Consider the following 13,887-nt stretch of genomic DNA (forward strand, 5'->3'; position numbering starts at 1 on the left):
CGGCATAACTTTGTAACAGTAAGTTACCCTATCCGTAATAAATGCTGTTTTTTCGCGATCCGTCGAGCTCATGGCGATCTGGTTGTATCCCGAGAAAGCGTCCATGAAAGAGAGCAGCTGGTTTCCGGATGTGGCTTCGACGAGTTGATCTATCTGCCGCAAAGGGAAACTATCCTTAGGACATGCTTTATTGAGATCGGTGAAATCCACACAGACTCTCCACTTGCTGTTCTTCTTTTTAATCACGACTGGGTTGGCTAACCAATTGGGGTATTGAACCTCCATTATTTGGTCCGCTTTGAACAGTCGTTCGACTTCATCTTGGACTGCTTTTGCCCAATCTGGACCCAGACGCCTACGCTTCTGTCTGATTGGTGTGAACGTGGGATTGACATTGAGTCTTTGGCAGATGACGTCCAGGCTGATCCCGACCATGTCTTTTGTGGACCAAGCGAATGTTGAGGACCGAGACTGTAAGAAAGCGATGAGCTTTGTCTTAATGTGGTCCTCCAGTTCGGCTCCGATACCGACTCTTCGTGAGGGATCTGAAGAGCCGATGTTTACCTGGACGACCCAACACTCTAGAGACTTGAGCAGATCTTGCTCCGGCTTATGGGGACTAGTAAGGTAGTCCCCACTCTATAATTGCTATGCCTCCTCCTTTTTCCTTTGCTTTTTTTTGACTATGGTGCAAGTTCGGACCATCCTCTGATCGCCGTAGAGCGTGAAGATTTCTGTAGCGTTCGGGAATTTGAGGCAGAGAAGGTACGTCGAAGGCACAGCTTGCATCGCGTATATCCATGGCGCCCCAAAATGGCGTTGTAAATTGGAGGCGCGTCGATGACCACGAATTTAGTTTTCCTAGTCACTCCACCAGCGCGCGTACTTGCAAATTTACATCGCCCATTAACATTTTAGCAACTCCGTCGTAATCGGTCAAAGTTTGGGTCTCGGGTTTCACCTGCTCGGGTGTGACGCCTATTTTTTCTAGCATCTGCCAGAACAAAACGTTCACAGTACTTCCAGTATCAACAAGGACTCTTTCGACATCGAATTCGCCCATAGCTACTTCGACGACTAGGGGATCCGAATGTGGATATTGGATTCCTTTGGCATCTTCCAGTGTGAATGATATAGGGTCCGTGTAGAGCGAATGTTCGTTCAAGGCCGCCTGAAGGCTGCAGACCTGACGCGCCCTCTTCTTCAATGCTCGAACGGAGTCAGTACAATACTCTGGCGGGCCGAATATCATAGTTATTCGGCCTCGAAGAGGGGAGTTGGCGCGTTTGGGATTCTGCCCCCGCTGTCGTTTGGGGGGGACCATGTAACTCTTTCTCTTGGGGCATCTCCTCTTGATGGTCTGCGAGTACTTGAATCTCTGGTTGTTGAATATCGTTAGTCAGACCGTTATTAGTGTAGCCTCGACCGCCGCCTCCTGCACCGCGGGCACCAATACATCGACCACCTCGCCAGCCTCCACGACGACCTCTGCCCCCACGGAAACTCTTGGGTTGAAAGACGGCCTCAACCTCGCAAGAAAGATATTTTCCATATAGATAATTCTTTAGGTGGACGCACTCGTGCGTGGAATGGCCGGGTACCATGTGGAAGTCGTAGTACAAATCTTTTGGGTCGGGCGTCGGCTTGCTTTGGCCATCTGCCTCGGAGACCGCGTGGACGACGCCCTTTTTTGGTCTTGGGGATCATGGTGCTTTCGGGGCTCGTGGTATTTATCCCAATTCCTAGCCTTCGTGGGGGCTGGGGGTGTGGACACCGTTTTCGCGGCCAACCGGGCATCCTCATCCTCCACGAGTGTGAACCGGGAGGCTCGATGTAGGGTGTCATCAAGGTCTTTGGGTTCTCGGATGTTGAGGTCTTTCCGTAAGGGTTAACTAGGAAGTAGACCTTTCCTGAAAGCGGCGTCTTATGGGACGGAGACGTTCGCCAGTTTCTCTTTAAACCTGCCTAAGAAACTGCCAATGGGCTCACCAGGTTCTTGGTCCATCTCCTAGAGATTCGAACTCGTCACACCTCGCTCAATGAAAATTCGATAATGCTTGAGAAAAGCCGTTGACAATTGGGTGAAGTTGTCAATCGAGTTCGACTCAAGCCTTGTCAACCAAGTTAAGACGGGACCGGAAAGACTATCGATGAACAGCTGGCAGTATCCAATATCCCTCTGTTCGTTGGTAAATCGCGCCTTGGCTACAGTCGCCATGAAAGATATCATGAAATGGACTGAATCCTTATCTCCGAGGTTGGTTGGGAGCTTCAGCGTGACGTTCGGTATGGCGGCTTGCAGGATCCGCTGAGTGAAAGGAGTTCACCGAGTGACCTCGACAATCCTATCGATCTCTGGAGCTGTGTTGATAGCCCGGTGAAGGAGCAAACTCATGCTGCGAATCTGCGACTGGATTTCCTCGATCTCGAGGCAAGGTCTCGTGCTTGTCGAGGGGGCGAACTGAATAGCCGGATCTCACGGATCTGTGAGTTCGGGTTCGACGGCCAGATGCTCGACGTTACCTGGGGGGAAGAGTCCTTCACTCTGATTGGTTGACCGTCGGTATGTTCGAGAAATCGAGACGACGTGAGAGATCGCCTATCCTGAGCACAGGCAACTGCCCTGCAGAGAGTGGTGATGGGGCCGTCTGAGTTACGACAGCATCAACTCTGCGGTTGGTGTCGAAGATCATATGGTAGATCTGCTATGTCATGGTGGCGAACAAGACCTTGAAGTCTTCCATAGAGACGACATGTGGGTTTTGTACTGCCGTCGTAGTGCGATCAGGAAAATCTCACTCTCGCCAACCGGATCTCCGCTCGCCGACCTCAATCTCACTCTCGCCAACCTCAATCTTGCCGACCTCAATCTCACCCTCGCTGACCTCAATCTCACTCTCGCCAACCTCAATCTCACTCTCGCCGACCTCAATCTCAATTTCGCCAACCTCAATCTCACTCTCGCTAACCTCAATCTCACTCTTGCCGACCTCAATCTCCGCCCGCCGATCTGGCTCAATTTCTCTGACCCTCAGTTAGTGCGGCAACTCCGTCCTCAACCATTGCAGATCCATTATTAAACTCTACGCTCTGTAAAAACGAGCTCAAGGCGCATAACATCTAGACGAGCTCCACGCTCCACGCGCCAGGCGCCACGCTCTACGCTCCGCAAAGACGTGCTCAAGGCACAAAACATTGAGGCAAGCTCTGTGCTCCCCAACAACATACTCAACGCATACAACATCAGAGCGAGCTCCGAGCTGAGAAGAAACTATCGCTTTAACCATCACCACACGAAGGTAGATCTTCCCGAGGCGGTCTGGAACGCCCAATGCCGAGCAGGCATATGTTAAGTCTTGAAGTACGCCCGCCGATCGCAGAAATACCTCGCTCACCGGACTGAGGGGGGGACTATTGTTGGATATGGACTTTGTCCCATATGACAACTCGGCCCAACAAGACTCGCTAAACTTGTTAAACTGTGACTTCGGTCTGAAAAATTTGGGAGAAAGTCCATTAAGCTCCGCAGAGGGCAATTTCAGGAATTCGCGCAGAAACCCTAGAGTGCCTAACTCCACACTCACCTATAAATAGCTCAAAACATTTATTAGGAACCTCATTCTGACTTCTGGACATTACTCACAGACTCTACATCGAAAATAGAGTTTATTGTCTTTTGTGTAATTCGTTTCCACCTTTGAGATAGTCATTTTTCTGGTGGTTAGCTTGTCTGTAAGCTGACGAACTCACTCTTTGTAATTGACGACCTCATTTCGTTAATAAAGGACTTGCTCCATTCTTTCCCCGCAAAATCTTATTTATTAGAATTATGCTCATCCCGGTACAAATAGATGTTAATATGGGTCAGCAAACCCATTTATTAAATGGGTATGTTAAATTAAAATGAGCCCATTTATACCCATTTATGGGAATAAATTGAATGGGTTAAATGGGTTTCCCCATTTAGTCTCATTAATTATATGGGTTTTATTATAAATAAATGGATACCCATCTAGACCCATTTGTGTTGATACTTTTATTAAAATGTGTTTTCCCGCTAAAACCGTAAAATATGTTTTCCTGCCAAAACCGTAAAAAATGTGTTTTTCTGCCAAAACCGTAAAAACATGTTTTCCTGCCAAAAAAAAAAATTGTCTTTTTTATCAAAATATTTTTTCTCAAAACCTTGTTTTTCCGTCAAAAATGCAAAATTGTCTTTTGTTATCTAAATGTTTTACCGCCAAAATTACAAAACCACAAAATTATACATTATCACCAAAATTATATACTTAAATGTGTTTAATAGGTTAAATGGGGCAATGTATGTTTAAATGGGTATGGTTAAATGGGTTTCAAATATATATGAGTTTAAATGGGTTTATACTTAAATGGGGTGGGTTTAAATTGGATGGGTTTAAACGGGGTGGGTTTACCTGTTTTAACATCCCTTTACAGAAACAATCAAAAAAAGAAAGTATCAAATTTTCATGAACAGATTTGCTTACCCAGGTAGAGGACACAACACTGCGCCTAGCACCACGTGGACCGTCTAGCAGCACATCCCACGTATTGTTGTCACGGGTGATTACAACATTAAACCGGTAGAAGCCAGTCTGGTTCTCAGGAATGGCAGTTGGAGGCGTGATAGGAAACTCAACATCAGGTGTAGGACTGAAAAGAAACGCCTCAAAAATGTACATCACTTCCTCCTGAGTGAGCTGTCTCTGTGTCGATGTCAAGATGAAGGCATTAAGCATAGGATCCTTGAAATTCACTTCCTGAAGGTTAACAACAGCCATTATGGACCTGTAAAAAACATGAAAGGAAAAATTCAGCCATCAGTACATTTACAACCTGATCGCTAGTACATTATAGCCAATTTAATACATGATCAGGTTTGAGCTACACTAGCCTATATAGAGATTACAGCAAAGCAAACAAGATGAAGCATTACTAGAGCAGTGATTATCTATATAAGCATCTGTATAAATACAGCCATAAATACATTTACAACCTGATCGTTAGTACATACATGATTAGATTTGAGCTACACATGTTTTGTGTCAATTACATTGTGATTTTCTTCAGATACAGTGTATAATATAATATAATATTGATAATGATGATAAACAAAATTTCGACAAAACTTATCTTGTTAACTGTTTTTATCAACTGCCATCATCATCTAGTTAACCATATGATTTATTTGGTAAATGATATCAAATTTTAAGCTATAAATATGTATATGCTATATATTCATGAACTAGATAATATTTAAGTTTAAGCTATAAATATGTAAATACTCATGAGTACAAAATGAGAAAAAAAAAAACAGAGGATTAGTCTTATCAATATCTAATTTATTAGGTAGGCAGCCATTTATAAAAAATTTGGCCAGTACTTTTTTATTAAAGTGTTATGTTTCTTATTAACAAAATCCCATGTATTAATAATTTTGTACGGTCAATATGTAGTGCACTTTATTATGCTTAAGAAAAAATGATATTATTTAAAATAGCATTTTTCTGAAAATTGAACATGAAATATGATGAAATTAGACACCCATCACACTTGAAGTTAATTATTAGCAAATAAAAAATAAAAAGTGGAAGGTTATTTTGCGAATAATCAATTTGACTGTTCACTTTATGCACACTTTGAATAAGCCTAAGCACATACACGAATCTTTCTTTTTGTTCTTTTTGTTAAGGGACATCAAGAAAATCTAGATTATTTTAGGTTTTAATTAAGAAGACTATAGTTTTTTTTTTTTTGTCAACCTAAACTTTTTTTTTAACAACGGGTTATTAGGAGTCTCAATTCTAGTAGGTTAGACAAAAAAAAAAAAAAAAAATCAAACGAAAACACAATGGGCAAATTAGTAACATATATATTGTATCTATCTTTTATATGGAAAACGCCAATTAGAAAAGACCATAAAAAATACATCACTAGGAAATAGAAATTATCAAAATATATTATATTTTTTTGGTTAAGAAAATATATAAAAATTGTCAACCCAATTCCTAAAGAGAAAATGATTGTTTTAAACGAGACCTTAGGTCTCTATATAAACAACATAGCGCTATCTTAACTTCTCACCAACCCACTCTCAAAACTTCATAAAATCTCTTACAAAGTTGTTTTCTTTAATTGCTGGTTAATTCTCTTGTTTCAAACAACAATTCATCATGGCTTTGATCAAAAGCAACGTCTTCTTTACTTCTTTGCTGATTCTTGTTGCACTTTTTGGAGGTGCCATTGGAGGAACCGTTCACAAAGTGGGTGACTCCAAAGGATGGACGATTAGCGTTGATTACGATGCATGGGCATCTTCAAAAACTTTTCATGTGGGAGATTCTTTGGTCTTCGAATACACTAAAGATTTCCATGACGTCACTGAAGTCACTCACAATGATTTCATGTTGTGTGAAGCATCTAAACCGCTTTCAAGATATCAGACCGGTTCTGATACCATCGCTCTAACCAAGCCAGGAATCCAACACTTCATATGCGGATATCCTAGACATTGCAATTTTGGACAGAAGCTTCAAATCCATGTCTTACCAGCCTCATTAGGACCCGTCGCTGCTCCGGTTCCTCGACCGGTCCGATCACCAAGCTCTTCTTCGTCACCTTCACCGTTGGCTGATTCACCGGTTAACAGTGCTCCACAGTATCAGATGGGACCGTCACCAGCTCCACTTAGCGCAGCTTCAAAGTCTAGTGTTTGGATCGGACTCTGCGTCCTTCCTTTACTTTCTCTAATTTTCATATTAGTTTGATAGATTCACAGACGTTTTGTCTTTTGGCTTTTGGTTCTACTTCTTAGTTTTACCAGTTCCGTACGTACGTTTGAGAATTGAGACTATGAGTTTTAAGTTTTTTTTTTTTGTTCCTTGAGTGGTTTTGTTTACTTCAACGTAACAAGCGACACAAATTCTTTTTAACTTCCGTATGTTCACATAAATTTCTATTATTTTGCTAAATAATTTTGATATTACGTACAATTGCAAACTCGGCAAACAATTAGTCAGTTATATATCATGCGTTATAAAGGAAACAAAGTATTTATAAATTAAGAAAAAAATGAGAAATATAGATATTCGTACGTAACCGAGCATGCCATACATTGCAACAAACTACGTACTCCTGATCATGAATTTTAGATCTTGTGATGTGTAAAATTAAACTGGAATCGAGATGGTTACTCGAATACTCAAACCTATTTAATATTATTACCATTTTTTTCAACCCAAAAAATAGTATATGTTATAATTTATTTAATCTTTATAAATAGTTTAATTTTTGTGTAAATAAAATTCAGAGTAGAAAACTATATGAATGTGAAAAAGTAAAGCAAAAATAAAATTCACTATTGGATATATCGATGACTTGTGTCTTTATATTCAAGTCGGAGCGAGAGGGACGTGGACAAATCAAAACACTATTTATTAAAATCACAATCCTAAAAGAAAAAAATTTATGTGAAGCCTCTGTTTTAGCTTTTCATTAAGAACAGTAAAGTTATGATTAAATAAAGTTTTTTTTTTTTAACAAGGGCTATTGGGACTTGGGAGTTCTCAATTCTATTCTAGTAGGTTAGACAAAAAAGGAAAATCAAACGAAAACATGATGCGCAAATCAGTTAAATATATACTGTATCTCTTTTAGTCTTTTTATATGGAAAAGGGAAATTAAAAAGGACCTTAACAAAAACATCATCACTAGGAATTATCAAAATATATTTTTTTGGTTAAGAAAAACATATTAAAAGTGTCAAATTCCTAAAGAGAAAAGGATAAGGATTGTTTTAAACGAGAGCTCGGGTCTATATATAAACAACATAGTGCTCTTTCAACTTCTCACCAACACAAAACTCAAAACTTCATAAAAAGCTGTTTTCTTTCATTGCTGCTTAATTCTCTTGTTTTCAACAACAGTCCATCATATTCATGGCTTTGATCCAAAGTAACGTCTTCTTTACTTATTTGCTGATTCTTGCCGCACTTTGTGGAGTTTCCATTGGAGCAATGGTTCACAAAGTCGGTGACTCCACGGGATGGACGATTATGAGCGTCAATTACGATGCATGGGCATCTTCAAGAACTTTCCAAGTTGGAGACTCTTTGGTGTTCAACTACAACAAAGAGTTCCACGATGTCACTGAAGTCACTCACAATGATTTCAAGCTGTGCGAATCTACTAAACCGATAACGAGATACCAGACCGGCTCTGATACCATCATTCTAACCAAACCGGAACTCCAACACTTCATATGCGGATCTCCTAGTCACTGCAACTTGTGACAGAAGCTTCAAATCCATGTCTTACCCGTCGCTGCTCCGGTTCCTGGACCAGTACGATCACCACGCTCTTCTTTGTCTCCTTCACCGGTTAACAGTGCTCCACCGTATTGTAGGAGCTAGAAATTTGCCACACTACGTAAGAGGTATTGAATAAGAGATAACAACACAAACGTTAAGGGAAGAATAGAGGCGAGACCAAAATCTCTTTCCTTAACTCTTTGAAAGCCCCGCAGTGCGACGGGATTTAAGGTTACAAGAGTCCCAGAATACAACACATTCACAACCGGGTCTGCTAATCACTCAAACACACCGGCTCTACATGAACTACACACTACGATACTCTCGAAGACACTTACTTTGTGAGAGAGAAATTGCTGGATGTTTTGTGCTTTTGCTGTGTGTGAGAACAAACGATTTGATTTCCTTAAATCACTATTTTCCAAGAGAAAAACTCGATGAGTATATATAGAGGACTTGGATGACTTGGGTTTGAAATTGATTCTCCACAACTTTAGCAAATCCATCGCAAATCTAGGAAGTGGGAAACGTGAAGAAGCACAATGGGTTACCAGTAGGAGCCTAAGGAGAAATTAGTTGTTTTCCATCACAAACTCCTTGACTGAAGGAAAAAAAAATGGTATGTAAACAATTATACCCATGAAGAACGCGAGAAACAACAAAAACAACAAACATACAAAAATGGAAATATATATTTAGTGATGAAGATAAATGGAGTTTTGTAGGTCTCGTTTACTTTATGGATTGGTGAACTTGACCAAAGATGTCAGGACAATCATCCCAACGACCAGAATCTCGAGCTTCCCAATAACCTCCATTGTATTTGTAAGTCTCACTTCCTTTCTCTTTTCTAAACCACTTTGGTTTCCAACCTCTCTCTTGCATCTCTCTCGCTTGTCTTTGTCTCTGTTCCAACCTCAACTTCTCTGCGTTTCCCATTTCAAACTCTCCCTTCTCTAAATACCTCTGGTCTGGTCTAAGTCTTGAATCTGTTGGTGGCAACTTTTCCTTTAAACCAGGCGTGAGCTCGTTCAATGTGATTCCAAACCGTGTTAGATTATACTTCGTCGGGTTTTCGGAAGGTTTGTTTCGTTTCCACAGAAGATGAGATTCACTCACCTTTCCTTGATTCACCAACACATAGTGCATACTCTCATCCCATTTCCCAAACAACTTAGCCACTGTTTTCCCATTTTTGTCTTCTACTACACCTTGAACTTGATGTGGATTTCTATCGATCATCGACTGTTCCTTGAATTTAAGTTTACATGAGTATTCACCGTTACCTTCTATCCGCATTGTTCCGTAGTGATCACAATACAGTTTACCAAGTATGAGATTGTATATTGATGTAGTCACCTATATTTTGAGCAGAAGTGTATAAGCATTACATATCATGCACAAATGTTTTTTTTTCTATCTATAAAGATTCATACCTTACTCCACTGGAGAGTTTCACCATCATCAAATTTCAAAGTCAACAAACCAATAGGATCTAGCTGAATTGATCGACCCCAAAACTTGCTTTTCAAGTTGCTATCTCCCCAAAATTTCCATCCGGTTCCATCACAATGGCATGCCACAATCATAGGATGATGACTCACCTAACAACAAAATTCACAAGAGAGTGTTATGTATAATTGGCATGCCACAATCATAGGATGATGAGTCACCTAAGAACAAAATTAACAAGAGAAATGTTATGTATATTTTTATCTTCACCAAAATTTAATAATGAAGTTGTTCATATAAAAGAAACAAACCTTTTCAGAGAAAAATCGAAGGCCTTTATCAGGATAGTCAGCCTCGTATGTTTCCCCTAACATTGGATTAAAAGGTTTGCAAATTCTTCCTTCGGTTGATGCATAACCAGATACAGCAAAGGCAGCTACATTCAGAATCCTCATCAGGTTATCGCCCTGAGAAGGTTCATTTGATGTTGGCAAAACCATGAGACTACCATAAAAGAATCTAAATAATATTTGCTCATCTACAGATTCTTACTATACCTTTTTCCCCCATTCAGATGCTTGATCAAGAAGATATGAATACTCCAAATCCTCAAAGCATTTCTGTAAAGAAGATAGTGGCTCGTTGAAGTAAACAGGAAGACAAACTTTTGTGAGATCCTTGCCAATGTTGTCTTTGATCATTGACCAAAGGCTAACACTCTTCTCTTTTTCAACCGGATCAGGTAATCTCTTTCGTCGTTTGACATGAGGATAGTTAAATCCAATAGACTTGATAGAAGGATCAAGATCATCATCATCTGACTCAAAACCATTATTAAGTCCATCATCATCTGAAGAGAATGATGTACGGAAAGCAGATCCAATACTTTTGAATGAACTTGAAGAAAGAGAGTCACACGTATCAATTTCCTCCTCAGCCTCATCAAATTGTTCATTATCATCTTCGGATTCACTAATAGTTCCTTTCAAGATAGAAGGAATCAATTAATATCAGTTAGGCAGGTAGATTGAAAATTTTTGTAGTAAAGAAAAGGCTTCTTGTGTCTTAAGTCACCTGAGTCTCCGTTGTCAGTTTGTCGTTGAGTCTCATCTACAACCGTGTTCTCAAGATCTACTTTTTCTGTCTAGACAATGACATAGAGACATCAATTTCTTAAAATATTTTTAAGACACATCTAGAGGAATCTGTTTGGAAACGTTATAAATACCTCTAGTTGTCTGAGTGTATCAATGAGAAGCCATTGCTTCTGTTTAAGGAGCAAAAGCTGGCTCTGAACTGCTGAGAACTCTGACCTCGTGATCTGTTCGCAGTCTTGAATGGCTGACTCACTCACTCCTTCCTCAACCAATCTCAACCTAAGCTTCTCTATAGAGATGTCCAAGCTGTTGGTCGGTGCCATTAACTCGCAATTGGACATTCTTGGAAACATATCTTTGACAGCTTGCAACGCCTCCATCCAAGCTGTTCTGTCTTCTCTCGTCTCTGCACGTAAGTGAAGCCTCTTGGTACCAGTAAATATTGAAAACCTCTTGTCATCTGATCTACTCTCTCGTATTGATGAAACCTATACAGAGCACATAATCAAATTGTGGCACTATTTATATACTGATCATCAAAACTGCATAGATGATGTAGTCATACCTTAAGATGGACTTCGCCGAATGGCTTGCGTCGGAGTTGGTGGTTGGCGCTAGAGCCGGCATGACGGTTATTCCTGGAGATCATACGGGTGGACTCGTCTCCGATCACTCTTGATCCTTTCTCAGTCTCACGAACAACAACAATCTTATCAGGTCCATGGATCTTATAATAGGAAAGAACACCATCTTGCAAAACAAACCATCTTCGCCTCCATCCTTTCCCATAGTTCACCCATTTGTACAATATCCCGGATATAGAGTTCCCGGCGATATCGTTGATCTTAACATCAACGGGGGCTTCCCTTGCCGCTGGAGGCAAGGCAAGTAGTACCTGCTGATCGGAGACAAAGACGTTTTGGTGGTTAAAAGAGAGACTGTGGAGGAGATGATGGTGATTAGATGGACCGGGATGGTTATAACGTTGCGAGGCAGACCGGGTTATAACCGGTTGAGATCTCGCGGAACCGAATGGAGTTTCGGATGTGGTAGCGGCGTACATAGAGAAGGACGGTTGCTCTGGCAATGGTGTCGAAGAGGAGTGGTCAGAGACAGTAGAGACACAACAAAAAGGATGCATGTGAATAGAAATCTTCTTCAACACGTAAACAGTTACGGCAGAGGAGGAAGTTTATAGAGAGAGAGAAGAAGAAGAAGTTCGGTAGAAAGAAACAGAGGAGGAGGAGGAGGACTTAAACCGGAGAAGCCAAGTTTGAATTTATGATTATTTTGTCATTATCATTTTAAGATATAATTTTAGGACTTAAACTAATGGTCAACGGTATCTATGAACTTTTTATATTTTATCCAATATAAAATAAGTTAATCATTTCGTTGTTTACTTATGTAACAACTGTAATGCCTTATTATAAAGTGCCTATCATGATGTAATGTAATCAGATACAACTATAATGTATTCCAATAATTTAAAATTTATATCAAAATTAATCGAGTAAAATGCCCTGTTATCTTGCATAATAAAGAAGAGTTCATTCTAAAATTTTATCCCAGAATTTGATACCTGTCACCTAAAGAGTTTTTATCCGTAAAAAACAACTTAATTTATTATAAAAGGTTCAATTTTTCTTCTACTTTTTAATCATAATTTCCAATCATAATTTTTCTGTTTTATTTCTTCACTATAATAGAGATAATTCATAATTTGTTTTGTAATGTCACTCTAATTATAATAAACTAAAATATATTTTAATATATAGACTTTATAAATATTTATAGAGAAAGAACTGATTACATATTTCGTTTTAAGAGAGAACAAAATATATATTAAAAATTATAATCTGATTACCTTGAAGTTCCTGTCATATATTTATATGTATAGTAATTTCAAATTTTTATATCCAAACCAAAAAAAATCAGTTCTTTATTCACAATAAATTTATTTTTATGAATTTTTCACATATTTTATTAACTTATATATTCTATCAAATATTTTATAACTCTTATATTTATAATCATATTCATATTTTAAGGCACTAAATTTTAATTAATTGAAACTATTTGTTTTTGTTTATGTTATATTTTTCACCTCCATAGTATTTATAGCATTCTAATGAATGATTAACAACAATTAAAAATAGAATAAATAATAAAAGATATTAATATTTAATTATTGCATTTTTGTAATTCTTATAAACTTTATGTATGAGTTCAACATATGTGTAGCATATTCTATTATGTTTATAAGAAGTTCAACATGTGTTTATGATATATATATATATATATATATATATATATGTAAGATATGATATATATATATATATATGTGATAATTTTGTTAGAAAATATGATGAAATATTTAACTATGTTAATATTTGCTTACCCAGGTAGAGGACACAACACTGCGCCTAGCACCACGTGGACCGTCTAGCAGCACATCCCACATATTGTTGTCACGGGTGATTACAACATTAAACCGGTAGAAGCCAGTCTGGTTCTCATGAATGGCAGTTGGAGGCGTGATAGGAAACTCAACATCAGGTGCAGGGCTCAAAAGAATCGCCTCAAGAGTTTAATATATGTGTAGCATATGCTATTATGTTTATAAGAAGTTTAACATGTGTTTATGATATATATATGTAAGATATGATATATACATATATATATATATATGTGATAATTTTGTTTTAAAATATGATGAAATATTTAATTTTTCTATCATCTAAATTGTTCTTAATTTTTTTTGGGATATTAGTACTACATATATATTATTCCTATATTATGAACATTAAGATGTATAGTTTTATTTTCAATTCTACTTGTCATCCTTAAGATATGTCGCATATTATTTGCTTTTATTTTTTATTCATTTTAAAACAAATAATTCACATTAAATTATCATGTAATTATTTTTGTATTCACTTATTAATATTATTCTAATCATATATCATTGATCAATATATAGTTAATTAACATATATATATATATATATA

The 13,887-nt window shown here is 38.4% G+C and overlaps 1 protein-coding gene and 2 pseudogenes across 2 annotated transcripts; 2 read left to right on the forward strand and 1 right to left on the reverse strand.

Moving 5' to 3' along the window:
* Positions 1–6,141: 6,141 nt before the first annotated feature.
* On the forward strand, positions 6,142–6,790 carry LOC104789143 (mavicyanin pseudogene; annotated as a pseudogene).
* Positions 6,791–7,955: 1,165 nt separating this feature from the next.
* LOC147943600 (mavicyanin pseudogene) lies at positions 7,956–8,309 on the forward strand (annotated as a pseudogene).
* Positions 8,310–8,765: 456 nt separating this feature from the next.
* On the reverse strand, positions 8,766–12,174 carry LOC147943601 (oxysterol-binding protein-related protein 1A-like). Of its 2 annotated transcripts, none has more exons than XR_015556699.1 (7): positions 11,442–12,138; positions 11,008–11,364; positions 10,854–10,923; positions 10,337–10,751; positions 10,091–10,246; positions 9,764–9,931; positions 8,766–9,686 (listed from the first exon to the last, which is right to left on the reverse strand). XR_015556699.1 is itself a non-coding variant. In XM_087449924.1 (7 exons), exons 1-7 carry the CDS (start codon positions 12,015–12,017, stop codon positions 9,060–9,062), a joined length of 2,379 nt encoding a protein of 792 aa, XP_087306050.1. In that variant the 5' UTR covers positions 12,018–12,174; the 3' UTR covers positions 8,858–9,059. The 2 variants fall into 2 exon arrangements, 1 of the variants encoding a protein (XP_087306050.1); XM_087449924.1 differs by having other exon boundaries at positions 8,858–9,686; positions 10,337–10,761; positions 11,442–12,174.
* Positions 12,175–13,887: the final 1,713 nt, after the last annotated feature.

This window comes from Camelina sativa, chromosome 5, assembly GCF_030686135.1.
Source record: "Camelina sativa cultivar CO46 ecotype springtype chromosome 5, ASM3068613v1".
NCBI lineage: Eukaryota > Viridiplantae > Streptophyta > Magnoliopsida > Brassicales > Brassicaceae > Camelina > Camelina sativa.

Bases quoted from the DNA above. Each gene is read 5' to 3' on its own strand.
- LOC147943601 (XM_087449924.1), bottom strand. From the start codon at position 12,017: ATGCATCCTTTTTGTTGTGTCTCTACTGTCTCTGACCACTCCTCTTCG. The intron at 10,247-10,336 runs GTATAGTAAGAA...GAACCTTCTCAG, and splicing joins CATCTGAATGGGGGAAAAAG to GGCGATAACCTGATGAGGAT. The intron at 9,932-10,090 runs GTTTGTTTCTTT...TTTTGTTGTTAG, and splicing joins TTCGATTTTTCTCTGAAAAG to GTGAGTCATCATCCTATGAT.